The sequence below is a fragment of the Python bivittatus genome, unplaced genomic scaffold, assembly GCF_059951505.1.
Source record: "Python bivittatus isolate LINGU-HERP-01145 unplaced genomic scaffold, Pbiv_v1 ctg000410_np1212, whole genome shotgun sequence".
Classification (NCBI taxonomy): Eukaryota; Metazoa; Chordata; class Lepidosauria; order Squamata; family Pythonidae; genus Python; species Python bivittatus.
The window spans coordinates 3,253,031-3,269,677 of NW_028277067.1; the positions used below are offsets into that span (position 1 = coordinate 3,253,031).

General features: G+C 39.9%; 1 protein-coding gene across 1 annotated transcript in view; it reads left to right on the plus strand.

Moving 5' to 3' along the window:
- Positions 1–16,647, plus strand: part of EFCAB13 (EF-hand calcium binding domain 13) — a 125,061-nt gene that overhangs the window by 101,258 nt on the left and 7,156 nt on the right. Inside the window, exons 54-60 of the mRNA XM_088143283.1 lie at positions 442–513; positions 6,041–6,125; positions 7,298–7,374; positions 8,511–8,654; positions 9,807–9,878; positions 11,662–11,779; positions 15,150–15,352. Of these exons, the coding sequence (XP_087999409.1) occupies positions 442–513; positions 6,041–6,125; positions 7,298–7,374; positions 8,511–8,654; positions 9,807–9,878; positions 11,662–11,779; positions 15,150–15,352 (771 nt within the window). The remainder of the gene's footprint in view (positions 1–441; positions 514–6,040; positions 6,126–7,297; positions 7,375–8,510; positions 8,655–9,806; positions 9,879–11,661; positions 11,780–15,149; positions 15,353–16,647) is intronic.

The window sequence follows — 16,647 nt, forward strand, 5'->3', positions numbered from 1 at the left end:
AAAATAGTTTAAATATTGATGTTAAATTAATTTAAAACAATAACTATAGTTTTAACTTGAATTTTTTAGATACTCTGATTTTTATTTCTTTTAACTGTCATTTGTTACTATAATGCAGTGTTTCTCAACCTTGGCAAGTTTAAGATATGTGGACATCAAGTCCCAGAATTCCCCAGCCAGCCATGCTGGCTGGGGAATTCTGGGAGTTGAAGTCCACATATCTTAAATTTGCCAAGGTTGAGAAACACTGCTATAATGTATCCTGAAGAAATCATAGCTCTAGAATAAAAATTGTATTTGTGAAGAAACAACTATGAGAGTCTTCTCATGAAGGACTCTTAGCCATTTTTGATTTTCAGTTAGAAGTTGGCTTTATTTTGTTTCTCTGCAGTAGGCATTTGAACATCCTTATTTTTCTTACCTGTTGTTTTTGCTTTGTAGGGGATGAGACAGTGAATTTAAACGATTTCATACACATTTGCAGTGACGGTCTCACCTTCTCTAACACTGAAGGTGAGTTTATCTCTGGAAGACGCAGATGCGGCAGAACAGTTGAAGTGGAGGTCCTTAGCACAGTTTTGCAGCCTGCAGTGCTGCTACTACTAATCGGGTCTTCTACACATGCAATAGAATAAGGTGGCATATTCACACTGAGAGAGAATGATTTCATTTTGATACTTCCACATATAAATTAGCAACCACACTAAAACTAAAACAAAATAACAAACAGAACAGTCAAGTAAATATATTTACAAACTAATTTGCATCACCACCAAAATCTAGTAATCGATGATATAATAATAATAATAATAATAATAATAATAATAATAATAATAATAATATCAACATTAATCAGGAAAACATATATTGCCCATTATGTAGACAATGATTTGGTATAAAAACTCCTGTGGATCCTGGACCATCTTTCTTAACATACATACCTATTCACACAAATTTAGCTGTATCTTCTGTTACAAAAGTATCTTGACCCCTTAACAAAAATATCTCAAAAAATGAAATATTTTCTTGAACATTTGGCACTATTAGATCTCTATAAAGTTCACAAAGCAGTAAAATAATAAAGTATTAGTCATCATCCCTACTTCCCTGGACCCATTAGGGTACGTCCTCATTTCCCTTTTGAATTTCCTTCCAACACCGCTGGTGAAAATATATTACAGTGAGGTGAATTAAAAACGCCTCTGTATTTAGGATTTAAGTTAATCAGTTAGTCTAATCCAGTCTTGTAGAAAACAAGAAGAGTTATGAAGCTACATCAGAGTATGTGGTTTATAAGTAAAAGGTCCCCAATCTTGATGCAAGGTTGGAAAATACTTTTCTCTGACACTCAGAAAATTGTCATTGATTTTTTTTCCTTATATAATATATTTTAATATTCTATCTTTCAGCATCCAAAAGGGATCAATAGTATTAAAGCAACTTCCTATCACCATTCCTTTTGATGGAAGATATTTTTCCAGCTCTTTGATTTGGTTGGACTTTTATTGCCTTTTGGCGTAATGAGCTCCTGTGACAAGAAAATTGAGCATTCTTGAATTGACCTTTACTCTTCAAGGGTTTTTTTTCTTCCCCTCTGATAATTATGTTGCCATGTTATGGTTCTTCAGTGGTGTTTCTTTGTGGGATTGTCCTTTTCTTTTTTAGCCAGATTAATTGTGAGAAAACCCCTCCCAAAGAAACACATCTTTAATTGGCTTTACCTCTTGAAGTGATAGGAGGGAGTATCCTAAAGATATTTGGTGAATGACCTTCTTTCCTAAGTATAGGAATCTCTAGCAATCAAAAAATCAGTCTTTTTCGAGTTGCAGTTATGTATCTGGATTATATGGAGGAACTTTTAAATCATATTTCTTCTCCTGCAGCCTAATATGTCAAAATTACCTCTTCCTGAAACATGGGCCTTAGCAAATACCCATCTTTTCTGATCTCTAAATCTATCCCTGAATCCACTGCTAGGGTAAGCTGGTAGGAAAGAGTTCAACAGGATACCTTCATAGAAAGTGTGGTAGTAGCTGGCATTGGTCTAGGACTTGGAAGACCCAGATTCAAGTCAACCTTAGCCATGAAAATGACTTTGGGATGATTACTCTCTCTCAGTCCAACTTGCCTCACAGGTTTGTATTGTGGAAACAGAATGAAGGGAGTGCCTGAAGCTTCCGGAGCAATATAAGTCTAACAAATAAGCAACAGCAAATAAATGGAACTCTAGAGAAAAAAAGATCTGCATGAATTTGGGTGTCAGCCCAATTGGGGCATATGAATTCCATGTTTAACTCATGCAGGTACAGAAATTAAAAACAAATCAAAAAAACAAATCAAAAACAATCAAAAATTGTTCAAGATTCATATTCTTAGCTGCATCTAACATGAACCTACTGATTTTATGATATGTTCATGCTAGGTTAAAAACTCGTTCATTGGATATTCTAATACTCCACAATGAACCACTAATTTTCAAAATTCAGGCTGCTTCTATATAAAGGTATTATACTAATCTGATAGTAATTTTATTAAAAATTACACTTCCAATGATAAAAAAAACTAATAGAAACTAGAAAAAGAAAAAGAAACAAAAGAAAAATAGAAGGTGCAGAAAAAATAGAAAAAATGGAAAAGAAAGAAAAAATAAGAATATAGTAAAGAAAAAGAAAAGAAATATATAAAGAAATGACTTCCCCCTTCATCACAAGAAGTTTAAACAATTTTAGTAACTTATCACCTCTTAAAATACAACAAATGATCTTCTTCCCATATCCCATCTCTTATCCATAAACAAATCCTTAAAAACTTGTCATTTCAGTCCTGATCAGCAAAAGTCCATTAAGGGTTACCAGAGATAACAGCATATCTATTTTAACCTTGATCAAACAAACCAACTTTATATTCCTTCCTTTTATTTTTAACAATCTTGATCTTTAGTCCCTTCAAATAATGACCTAGAACTTGATTTTTTTTCATTTTTTTTCTTTGCCCCATCTTACAAAATTCTTCAGAACTTTAACAAGTCTCTTTTGTAAATCCAGTATAGGAAAATTATCCAGTAACTTTCTTGTTTAAGGTAGTACAGGTAGTCCTCGACTTACAACCACAATAGGGACTGGAAGATCCATCGTTAAGTGGTGCGGTCGTTTAAGCAAGGCATCACAGGACCACACCCGATTTCACATTTTTTGCAGCAGTCATTAAGCAAATCACTGCAGTCATTAAGCAAATTACATGGTCGTTAAATGAATCACGTGGTTCCCCATTGATTTTGCTTGTCGGAAGCTAGCTGGAAAGGTTGCAAATGGTGATCACATGACCCCAGGATGGCGCAACTATTGTAAATACATGCCGGTTGCTAAGCACCCGAATTTTGATCACCTGACTGCAGGGACACTTTGACAGTCATAAGTTCAAGTACCAGTCATAAGTCACTTTTTTCAGTGCCATTGTAACTTCAAATGGTTGCTAAACAAATGGTCGTAAGTCAATGACTACCTGTAGCAGAACACTCTAAACATGGGGGGGGGTTACATTTGTAGCTCTAAAAAATTAAATAAATAACAATGGGTGGATCAATCCTTGTCTAATCTCACTTTACATTTAGATTCATCATTGTGTTTTATGGCAATCAATTCCAAAAACATGGATTAATTCCAGACCAGTCTCACTGACCTTTATACCCAGTTTTGGCTGCAGGTCTGTGATGTCATGACTTTGACCCCCAACAGCACCCAGGACTCTTGACCCAGAAGTGGAGGTTGAGCCAGAACTCAGCCCTGACACCAAGATTAAGGATAACAAGAGACTCTGGAACCAGTCCCCAACTATATTTCCCTCTGAATAGATTCCTCTGTGAAATTGTTATCCTCTACATAGGCAGTGCTTCAGATGCAAACCGATGATGAGGTAACAGAATATCCAGTGCCAAGTCTTTAAGATTCTCCATTCTTTATCCAGGGAGTAAGTAGCTGGAATAGTCTGAGCAGGGAAAATATAAGGGTTCTCTTAGCTCCAGGTTACCTGTTTGGAGTCCTAAAGGACACGTTTAATTGCTCTTGGCCTCCAGTATCCTTAGAAATAAATTAGGATTATTCTCATTGTCAGTAACTTTGATTATGGATTGACGGTCTGCCCACATGGTCACGGCTGTTTTTTCATTAGCTCCAAGCTGCTTACCAAACCAGCCTCCTTCCTAGATGTCCATGAACTCTATATAACTAGACAGCTTATGCTTTTTAAGGTCCTCACTATTACTAGGGGTTACTGGTTGTCCAGGATACATGAGGGACAGTTATAGGTCATAATGTCCTGACCACAAGCAAAATTTCAACTTTTAACTCTATAAAGTTGAAGGACAACTGTCTTATAGTAAGAAGTTAGTATGGAAAGATAATCTTTTAGAAGTTATGTCATGTGCCTCCTCCAGCAGACCCTTCTTCAGTCTGATATGGTCTGGATGTATTAGATGTAAATGCCATCATCCTTAATCTGCAAAGTCATTTACTGTGCTGGCTGGGTATGATGGGTTTTAGTCAAAAACATCTGGAGGTAATCAAGTTGGAGAAGACTGTAGAGGAAATTCAGAAATTTAAAGGATGTGTTGTTCTTGTAGCAGGGAAGTCAGGAGAGAACAGGAAGCTCACAAGATGCATTGATGACATCAGGAAAAGACAAATAATCTCCCAAATTAGTACCACCCCATGCAACGTTGGACTCCTGTGGTTATGTGAACAGAAGGCAGTCCTACACGCCTTTGCATAAGAGAAATGGGAGATTAAATCTGCATTTTAGGCATGATTGTGGGAGCCAGTTTGGTGTAGTGGTTAAGGCATCAGGCTAGAAACCAGGAGATGGTGAGTTCTAATCCTGCCTAGGCATAAAGCCAGCTGGGTGACCTTGGGCCAGTCATTGTCTCTCAGCTCTGGGAAGGAGACAATGGCAAACCACTTCTGAAAAACCTTGCCAAGAAAACTGCAGGGACTTGTCCAGGCAGTCTCCGAGAATCAGACATGATTGAACAGATTAAAAAAAAAAAAGATTACTTGAAACTTAACTGGTCATGTATGTTTAAGATAAAATCATTAAGGATAAATATATTATTTATCTTTTGGAAACCAAATTGCCGTGGGGGGGGGGGGGACCAAAGCTGTCTTTCTATCCCCCCAATTCATTGTTTTCAGGTGCCACCACTGAAAAGATGGGAGGAAACCAGTTGTTCTTGGTGCTTTTGGATTCACTGCTGTTGCAGCTGGATTTCTAGCTGATTCCCATAAAAAGGGAGCAGAACTCTCAGTTAGCATCCATACAAGATGTGCAGAAGCTACATGTTGTAACTGGTTCTTTGTTCTAGTACTGTTGGTAATATGGGAAGAAACTCAGTGTGCATTTGTGCATACGTGTGTGCAGAGCAGGCATCAAACTGAGGAGCATTCTACTGAGACGATTGTGCTGCCGACTCTAGTCTTATGATGCTCCTGAACTAATGAAGATCAGCACTTAGTTATGAATTGACTGGATGGTCTTACGTGGGAGGTGGATACATAGTTATTTTTAGCATAGGAGTATTAACGCTGGAGCTGAATCTTCTGTTTCCCTATATGCTTTTCTTCCTTTGTATACACTGCTTGGCATACAGTGAATGTAGTAGCCTGTTTTCCAAGAAAGCCTCAATCACAAAGGTGGTATATTACTGAAATAAATTTGCATGGCTCTCAGTATAAACCAGCGTGGCTATGGACAAGAGTAGCTAGGGAATCTTTAACAAAGGGTGAATTCTCAAAATTATAATTCCCAAGCTTCTTAGGGAAAGATAACCAAACCACTTAAAAATTAATTCATATGCATCATCTGGCATTTTTGCTTTTTTTCCTCTTTTAAAATCACCTAATTGAAATAAACCTATAAAGATGGATAGTATAAATCTGTAGCATTGTGATAGAAAGAATTGGCTCAGCCCCCAAAAAATTAGCAATGATTCTACACTAGGTAGAGAATTGTTGGTCCTGACAGCGGATGTATTCTCTTTTCTTCATAGGAAGATACTCAAATAAAATGCCAGATGCAAAGATGTTCAAGTTGCCTAGAATGATGGAGAAGTCACATCTCCAAACACCAAACAGGTCAGCAAGATTTGTCCATCTGATTTCTCTTCTCCCACTGAAGCCTTCATCCTTCATCCCAGGTCTTTTGAGAATTCCCCGAACCATAAGTGTTAGCCCCACTAGATGGACCAGATCAGGAAACCAATTCCACAGGAGGGGTAAAACTACTTTTACTGAAACTGGCTATAATAACAGAATCTTGAAAATCTGATTGTGCTGTACCTCCTCTACCTGGTGAGGATGACTCATGCCCCTTTCTTCTTTTTTGTCCCCTTCCAGGTTTGTTTTCTTTGCCATCATTGTTCTTTTGTCTTGGGCTATTTTTGTGTTTTTTGTATTGTTTTCTGCTCTTAAACGTTTTTAACAATTTTAAACCACCCAGAGTCGCTAGGAGTTGGGTGGCATATAAATTTAATTCCTCCTCCTCCTCTTCCTCCAGTACCAAATCCTGCTTGGCCTTGTCTTCTACAGTCATATATCCAGTTGAATTTCCATGAGTTAGAAGTATTAACATCAAAATACTATGATGAATTCTAAATCGAGAAATTAATTTATACGGTTTAGCACAGCGTAGTGCTAGTTTACATTGTGCACTCATTTGTGTAACTCTCAGCATCATATTCTTTACTTTCTGCAATTACTTAAGTAAAGTGTTAAACTATCAGTCTACCAGCACTTGCGGTCTACTGTTTCTCCCTCTACCCTTTGGGCAAAGCTCTAAGAAAGAAAAGAAAAGGTGCCATTGCTAGAGCAAAATCTCTCAGATAAATGAAGACACACACCCACCCCCAGGAATATTCAGTGGAATGCCCACCTGGGTCAACACTGAGTAGCGATTGAGTAGTGGGTCTTCAGTGCTGGAGCGATGAATTTAAAAGGATTATTTTTTGTTTAATCCTATTATTTGTCTCACATACCTATTTGGAACATGCAAATCAGCATTCAGATGACTTGCTAATATTTCATGACAGAACTTTCAGGGAACTATCAGAGTCTCCTTTTAATAACTTTAATAGTAAATCACTGAGCAATGGCTTTTCTTACATTCTTGATTATTCACAATGACTGCCATCAATAGTTTTTCCAGGAATAGTCCCCATTTTGCAACCAGTAATCTCCCCTTTTTCAGAAAAACAGTAGGGTTTTGGGAAATTAATCAATATTGTGCTTTTTTTTTTTAATTTGGACAGGATTTTCTCTTCTGTGACTTTCAGTGAGATGGCCAAATCCAAAGCAGTAAAGAACCTGAGTAAGCCACAGCTAGAAGGTATTTCTCCTGCTTCTGAACCATATAACTGTACTGAGTCTTCTCAAGGCTCTATATATAGTCTGTGGGGAAACTGTCTGAAAACCATCATAATTGGTCCTGCCCTGCCAATATTATAAACTTAAAGTCTTTGATTTAAATATGCCTTCTTCATGAGAACTCTGGAAGTTTGTTTGGAGAAGGGTTTTGCTTAGAGGTTTCCAAGCATAAAATAGAAACGTTTAACCTTTGAATTGTTTTAATAGTTATACTGCTGTTTTTCATAGATTTTATCAAAGATGTGGCAGTTAACTTGTACTGATATTATGTGTGGTCTTCATAATCCTCAGAAAAATACATGAAAATAATGTAATGGCAACTGTAAGAAATCAGCTTCCAAAACAGAAAATATATAAATAAAGTGATATTTCCTACTGTGAGGAATGAAAACATGCTATCGTTGCCATGTTCTTGCAAGTCTTTTGCTTTCCTTTCTTTTTCTGGACATCAACTTTTTAAGTGATTTGAGCCCTGAATCACCTTCAGTAACCTGCTGTAATGTTACAACATCTGGAAGGACTCTTAATGCTCTAGTAGAGCAGCCTTCCCAATTTGAATCTACAGGAAGTATCTCAGTTTAGTTACAAGCATCAGATTGTACAGCAGCTTTAGAGAAGAAATTGCCAAGGTTCTCATAAAACAATTTCCAGAATTTGGGGCTGGGGGGGAAGGGTATGTAGTTTGGTCATATAATACACAAAATGTAGAAAATTGCCACATTTAAAGTTATGTTGAAAACAGTGAAGCATCCGTACTTTAGATCATCCAGTACTAAGGTCATGCCCTTTACACATGTTAATCATCAATTCCCATAATTCCCAGCAAGCATGGTCAGTTATGGCTGATAATTATGACAATTGGTCCAGCACAATGGGAGGGAATACATCAGGCTGGACAATCATTTCTTTAGTCCATTAATTCCCTGAGTATGAGACAATAATGGGATTAATTAGGAATCAGATGTGAGGACAGGGTACATTCATAGCAAAAGGCTGGTGAGCGGATGCCCGATCCTTCTTGCTTCCAGTACCCAATCTTTGGTGGTCTCCCGAGTCTCACCCCCTCCTTTTTCTCTCTTACTCTGTATCTCTGCATAGCCTTCCGCACAGCTTATGATACATTCAGGAAGGACCTCGATGGAACAATTGATCTGACAGCCCTAGAGATCACAGCCCTTAATTTAGGAATCATCTTAACTGAGGAGGAAGTCCTTGATGAACTGATGTATGCTGACATAGATGGTAAGTGCATACAGGTAGTCCTCGTTTAGCGATCATAATTGGGACTCCATTGCTAAGTGGACACAAACAACAAGAGAAGCTCCTTGCCTTCATGGGTTGTATGTGGGCTTCTCAGAAGCAATTGGCTGGCTACAATTTGAAATAGGGTATTACATGAAATGGACTTTCAGTCTCTTCATATTCTGGTAGTGGATAAAGGGGTTAGAACAGTGGTGTGCTGGTAAATGTTTTACAACCAGCTCTCCCCCCCCCCCACACCCCCAAAATCCCAGTGCCTCCATTGCTGCTGCCATGTTGTGCCCCTAGCTGCCAAGCAGCTGATTGACGCACCAGCCCTCATGGCTCTGCTCAGGTTGTGAGACTAGGCTGAAGCTGCCATAACCTAAAGATGAAGCAGGCATGTAAGCAGAGAGGACAAAAGCCAGGAATCTTATCTATGGGGTCCCAAAGCCCGCCCACTCTGAGTCATCTTGGTCATCTGAGTCATCCAGACTTGGTGGCTTCCGTCCCTCTAGCTAGTGCCTGGCAGCCTAGTTGGGAAGGATGTGGGTAAGTGTGTGTGTGTGTATGAGGAAGAGCAAATATACCTTGCAACCAGTAAAGTTTTGCTGTTACTTTAAATTCACTGGGTCTCTGTGTATTACAAAGAACCTCTTGTGCCTCAGTGTTCGGTTGGAAGTGATTTGTGTGTATCCCCAATTATTTCCCGGCTGTTGACCAGGGCTGTGTGTCTGTCTGCTCCAGCCGCACCTATCTGGAAAACCCAGGTAGAAAGCAAGGGGGGCTGATAAGATCCGCGTGCCTCAACAGGCTATGAGTGTGTGAGTGAGTGACCATAAGCCGAACCTGGGAGCAGCGTGTGTAACAAGGTCTGCTCTCAGCTGGATTGCAAAATTCCAGAAAACGAAACAATCAGCTCCTGTGAGCTGGTACGAGCCAGCTCCAGCATACCACTGGGTCAGAACCATCAGAGTGATATACACAGGAATAAGAGATAGCATGCTAATGAATGAACTGGAGTGTACAGTTTAGGCAAGACTGTCTAGTTACCACCAGAAGTAAGAGTGAGGCATCATTGGAAGTAGCTCCTTTCAGTCTAGCTTATCAACTGATTGTTGTTGATTTTTTTCTTTTGTGGGGACTGTTTTTCAGGAGATGGAAAAGTGAATTTCACCGATTTCCTCACCATGATCACAGACACCAGGCGCTTCATCCAGGCTGTAGGTGAGAAGAAAGAGAACCTTCTTGTTAGTAGGACTGATCCCTATTCCCCATACAGATTCTGCATCTTGGGCTTCCCATGAGAAATGGCCTGTAATATTTAATACAATGGGATAACACGTTGCTAAGCAAAGGTAAGACAGGCTTTAAGATGTGGAGGGGGGAGCATTGTTTTGATCCAAGACTATTTGAGGATTCTAGGCTGGGTCTTATCTTAAATCACTTCCTCTCTCTTTTTCTCTGATTAGCAATTATTATAGGAACTAAACTGTAGTGGTTCTGATATGGTTCAGTAATGGTGCTCAATCCACAGTTAATTTATTCATTGATCATATTATTAATGAGATATGATGAATCTGTCAAAGAGAATATCACTTTAAAATATACATGGAATGAGCTAGGCTTCAATGTAATTTGATATATAATTCTGATTTTTAAAAATACACATTTAAAAACTCAGTAGTAACTATACATATTCACATAATCAGGAATAGCACCACCTATCATAAATTGGAATATCTAAATTTAAAATAGCGCTTTATAAAAAAGAGATGCCAGAATTGACATATTTGTCTGTCTTGATGAAAATGTAAAGGGGCAGAAAATATTTGGTGTAGCATTTTTAAGAAATGTAATACATCTTAAAACAAATGAATAGTGTAATTGAAAAATAACATTACTTTCCCTGTTTGACTACCAAATGAATATTTCCTTTACAAAAAAAAAAGTCCACCTTTTTATCCAAGACAAACTGTTGGAAAATATGCAGAGCTTTCCCCTGATTACTGGTATAACTAAAGAACCAAACTTTGCATTAGGACAGAAGATAATTAAATAGGGACGTTAACTAAGCAACCAAAAGCACCATACACATTTTTAATTAAAATAACAGATGGATGGGGGTTAGAAATATTTGCATTTAATATAATGTCTAGCTTGGCCCTGTGGAGCATCAGAATATCTGATCTTCCAGCTCTCCACCTTATAGGCACGGTGAAATCCATATCTCATTACTGTCAGGCCCTTTCAAGAGTCAAGTAGCTGCTTTCCCAAGGAATCAAGACATAACTAAGGACTAAGCTTTGCAAGCAGATTAGCAGCCAAATATGACAACTGCACAACAGGGAAGCCCTCTTACTCTATCACTTTCCTGTGCTACCTTCTGGCCAATCCAAATCTGGCATTTCATTTCTCACCCAACATAGGTGGCTATAAGGTGTCTCCGTCCTCTGCATTCTTTCCCACCCTGCAGACAAGACACTGCCTTTGACCTGACAGTTGCCATCACCTGGAATGCATAGTCCTCTTCCTGAATTGCAGTGAGCAAAGGGGAGGGCAGAAAGATTGGAGGTGAGGCAATAACAAGTTGCAAAGTGGAAGCAACTCCCTATTGAAACTGATAGCAGAAAACATCAGTGATGTAGTATGCGTGGTTTCTATTTCATTTTAGATAAGGTCCAAAACTGAACTTCAGATTAGGTAAACTTGCTCTCCGACATCTGTTACAAGGACTAACTGAATGGAAACTGCTTCATAGGTTGAGTTTTATACCCAATAATTATCCAGGGATGAATGGACAAAAAGTTTCCCTTTAGCTTTTAAAGAGACTCCAAAAACTTTGAGAATTGACAGGAGTCAGTAGTCTCCATGCTTCTCTGAAGAAAAGGGATAGATTTGTGTTCCCAGATCAGGATGGTCTTACACCACCAGCTCTTCTGCATCATTGTTAGCCCTCCCTTTTCTCACTCTGGCAATTTCTTGACATGAATCCCCCTTTTTCCTTCAGCCCCTAAGAAAGATGACATGGAGACTGTTGATGCCAGAGGAATCTTGTTCTTTGAGCTCTTGTCAAAGCTGGTGGAAACATCTAGACTGCCAAGAAAAGCTACTCTGAATATTGTCAGGTGAGAAAGAGGAGATCCTAAATATACTGTATACAAAAACATAGACTGGGTTCGTACACTGTGCTTAACCATGTTGCCTTGCATGTTTGTATGAACCCCAAGAGTCACATTCTTCTTACAAAAGGGTTCAAAAAGAAATTTGTTGAGTTTTAAGGGCATTGAATAATCCTTTAGCCATTAACATTTTTACTATCAACAATTTAGATTTTGGGTTCTCTCAAATGACAATAAAAGGAAAAATGTTTTGAATCTGGCTCACATTTCATTCATACAGCAATTTGAAAATCTGCTTGATCATGCAAGACTATTTCAATGGGAATCTGCTTTTACAATCAAAGCTAATGTACATTACCTAGCATACTTTTTATTAGAAAAGATTTGATGAATAACTGTAAAAAAGAAAAAGAATGTTAGGAGGGTTCATTTTGTACTTCTGGGGGATTGGTTATCAAAGTAAATCTATTTATTAAATGTAAAATTACTAGTTGAAAAAAAAATAATGCGTATTTCTCCATCAGGCATTTAGTATGAACCTCCTATTTCATTCATGCAACACTGTAATTCACTGAAATGTCACTTGCATTTTCCATATGGTTCTTCCTTTTTTTACTTAGTACAGTGTATTATGTGAAACCCTTAGTTGACCAAAGTTTGATGAGTGACAGAGATAAATCTTTATGTCCCATCTGGGGACAACGATGGTATATGGAAGAATGCAACTTGGAATGTAACAGCAGTAAATGGAAAACACCAAGAATTAACTAACAAAATAAAAGAAAGAAAAATAAACATGTATCTGTAAGAGAAAGAGATATATCATTTATACATCTCAATAAAAATAGTCTGATTTTGCAGAGTACAGTTGATGAATATATACAGGGAAGTAAAGGTCCAGGTTTAATTACGAATGAAAAGGTATCATACTGATGATACCGAACCCCATGATGCCAGATGACCTCTCCCAGCAGCTTCATATAGATGTTAAATAGGAGGGGGAAGAGACTCAACCCCCAAGGCATTGCACATAACAGGGGCCTAGAGCTGGACCTCTTCTTTCCCACCAGCACTGGCTGGTACCAGCCACGGAGAAAGGAGGAACACCACTGCAAAACCCCAGAGCTGGTCCAGCAAGATTTCATGGTCGATGGTATTGAAAGCCACTGAGAGATCCAGAAGGGCCAGGATGGACACACCGCCCCCATCCCAAGCCCTCCAAAAGTCATCCACAAGTCAACCAATGGAGTCTCAGTACTATAGCATGGCCTGAATCCTGTCTGGAAAGGATCCAGATAATCTACTTCATCCAGGGCTCTCCACAGCTGGAAGCACACCAGTCTCTAAACAACCTCACTTAAAAAGGGAAGATTAGAGACTAAACAGAAGTTATCCAAGACTGTAGGATCCAAAGATGGCCTCTTGAGGAGGTGAACCACCACATCTTTCAAGGCTAGCAGAACCATCCCCTCCCGCAAAGAGTCATTTACCACCACTTGGACCCAACCACATGCCATCTCCTGGGAGGCCTTAACCAACCAGGAGGGGCACAGGTCCAGACTACAGGTGCCAAGCTCACAGCTGTAAGGACCCTGTCCACTTCCTCAGGATTGATTGGCTCAAACTCCTCTCAGCTAACCAAGCTAGAATGTGCCTCAGTCACTTCCACTGGATCTGCCCAGCCAGAGTCCAACTCCAAATGAAGTCAAGCGACTTTATCTGACAGATGCCTAGAATAATCCTCACAGCGACCCTGCAAGGGTTCACCTGGCCCCCCTTTACCCAGGAGAGACCTGAGCACTTTGTCATACCCTGAGACAAGCACCAGATCCAATGTGTGACCCCCCTCTGTGAGTCGGGCCATCAATAATCTGGGCCAGATCCATGGCTGCCATGATGGCCATGAACTCATGGGGCACCTCTCACTCTGGGCCCAGAGAAAGCAGGTTAAAGTTCCCCAGCACTATCAATCTGGGGAACACCACCACCATCTCTGCTACAGAGTCCAGGAGCTCAAGCAAGGCTGCTGTCACCCTGCAGGGAGGAAGGTAGGCAAGCAGCAAGCCCAACTGATCCCTATGACCCAGCTTCACAAACAGCTTCGCATCCAGCTATGTCCGGGGCAGTGCCTCTAAAGGCAACTAGAGACTCCCAAATAACAACAGGCACACTACCATCCCTGCCCCAAAATCATGGCTGATCCCACACTCAAAACCCAGGAGGACAGATTTCTGAGACAGGGAAAAAAAACCCTCTCTGTGCCCAACCAAGGCTTGGTAATACATACCAGGTGAACCCTGTCATCCACAATCAGATTGGATGAGGTGAGCTTGATTACAGGCCAACCTGGCATTGAGCAGTAGCAGCCAGTCCAGGGCCTCCAAGGGTCCAGAGACCAGGTTTTGGGGCTGAGCACAGGGGCCCAGAAAGAGACACTGGTGTTAACCACCAGGACTGCCTTCCACACCTGCAGCCTGCCCCTGCCTCCTGCCATATCTCCCCATGCCTGTCACTACCTCAATGCCGCCCTCTCCCTACTCTCCCCTGCCATCCCACCCCCACTACCTGCCTCTCCTCCCCCAAATCTAATGGGCCCATCACAAACCAATCACACCTTCCAACACTTTCCATACACCCCAGCCCAATGATCCATAAGACTAGAGCACAATGAACCTAGAACCATTACAAAATAGGTCCTAAAACCAAAACAATAGTATTTTAACAATATAACTTTAATGCATAAAACTGCAACACAATTAAATTGTAAAGTTACTCCTGTACCAGCTTTTGCTTTATTTCTGTTGCAGCAGCACAAAACATCGCTACTAAAGGGAACTTCCCAAGCATGAAATGAATAAGCTAAGTCCACTTCTTAGCAAGAAAGGACAAGGCAAATCTTGTCCTTACAAGTAAAGGACTTACAAGACTTACAAGTAAAGAAAGTTACGTGTGATAGCAATGAATCAAATAAACTATCTGTGATGATGTTATAGAATACATGCAGTTATGCTGATAGGAAATATAAAAAAGGATGCTTGCTATATGAAGAGACTGTGGATTAAAAAAAATGCTGCAAAAGATGAGGATGAGAGAAAAATATTGTACAATGTGCATAGAGAGAAAAGGGTAGTTGCACAGAATATCATGAAAGAGAGTGAGGAACAGTTAAGGTTAAAAGAGACAAGGACAACCCTGAGTGATTTTGATGGGAATTAAAAATTGTTTTGGAAGTGGGTGGCCCAGTCAGAACAGCCTTAAACGTAATGGAGTTATGTTTAAAGCCAACAATGACGAAAGCATATGGCTTAACTATCTTTGCTGTCTTATTCAGTTACATTCAATGCTCACCTTAATTTTTCTTTGGCTTGTTTTCTAGCTATTATCGGGAAAAGTTCCTGAACTTTACTGGCAAGAGAGCTTGGCAGCCTGAGACTAAGCCAGCCAAGCAGGGTGAACACCATTCCGGGAAAGCAAGAGTGCCCCGTACCAAATCTTCCCCCATATCTGCCTTTGCTGGTGCTGCCCACATTTGCGTCATGAATGAAAAGGAACTGCAGTCATATGTGGAAAATCTCCAAGGTAAAAACTCACACTGAAGCAAAATTCAGAGCTGATCGATATCAGTTAAGAACCTGATAGATCATAAATTGGAAAAGTGGAACTAATAACCTTAAGGCTCTAAGCCAATCTATGGCAATTCCTGGTTTTGCCTTGTAGTGGGTTGGGGAAATGACATGAAACTTACGGGGAACAACAGACTTCAGCTGAACTCTGGCAAGACTGAGTGGCTTGGGGTCTGGGGTCCTGCCGGTTCTGGGACTATGCAATCTTTGGTGCTGGATGGGGTGGCACTGCCCTGGACAGACCTGGTGTGCAATCTGGGGGTTCTCCTAAACTGGTGACTCCTGCTCAAAGAGCAAGTGGCAGTCGTAGCTAGGATGTCCTTTGGACAGCTTTGTGTTGTGCGCCAATTGTGCCCCTTCCTGGATCAGGAGGCTCTGCTCACAGTCACTCATGCCCTACTCACCTCCAGATTGGACTACTGTAATGCACTCTATATGGGGCTGCCCTTGAAGTGTATCCAGAACCTTCAACTGGTGCAGGATGTGGCAGCGCGGGCAGTTATGTGTGCTCCTAGAAGAACACATATTACACCTCTGCTTCACAAGCTGCATTGGCTGCCAGTTTGCTTCTGGGTCCAATTCAAGGTGCTGGTTTTGACCTTTAAAGCCCTTCATGGCATGGGGCCGGGTTATCTGAGGGACCATCTCTCCCTGATTGCATCAGCCCGTCCCATTAGATCTGGCAGGGAAGATATGCTATGCGTTCCATCAGCCAGAGACTTGCATTTGGTGGGTCCCAGGAAGTGGGCCTTCTCTGCTGTGGTTCCCTCCTTGTGGAACATTCTCCCCCCTGAGGCTCACCCCTTCCCTGCTGTTGTTTAGGAAGTCCCTCAAGACCTGGTTATGTCATCAGGCCTGGGGGTCTTTGGGAACCGGAGACATTCTTAGATGGCTCCACTGTAATTGATATTCTGCTCTCCCCATGGGGTTTGTATATTTTAAAATTTAAATTTTTAAAATGTTTGATAATGTTTTTATTTTAATAATCATTTTTAATCTTGTTATACTGATTGTTTTTATTCATCTGTTATTTTTTAGTTTATTTTTTAAATTTTTGATTACAAAAAGGAAAAAAATACATAAAATGCTTTAACAAAAAAGAGAAAAAATACAACAAAGAGAAAAAAGTGTTAATATATCATAACAATAAACACAATTCTGTATATGCTTATCTTATACAAATATTATTCAAGTACATAAATATTTCTAATAGAGTTATATGACTAGCATGTTTTTTTTTTTAACCCACTG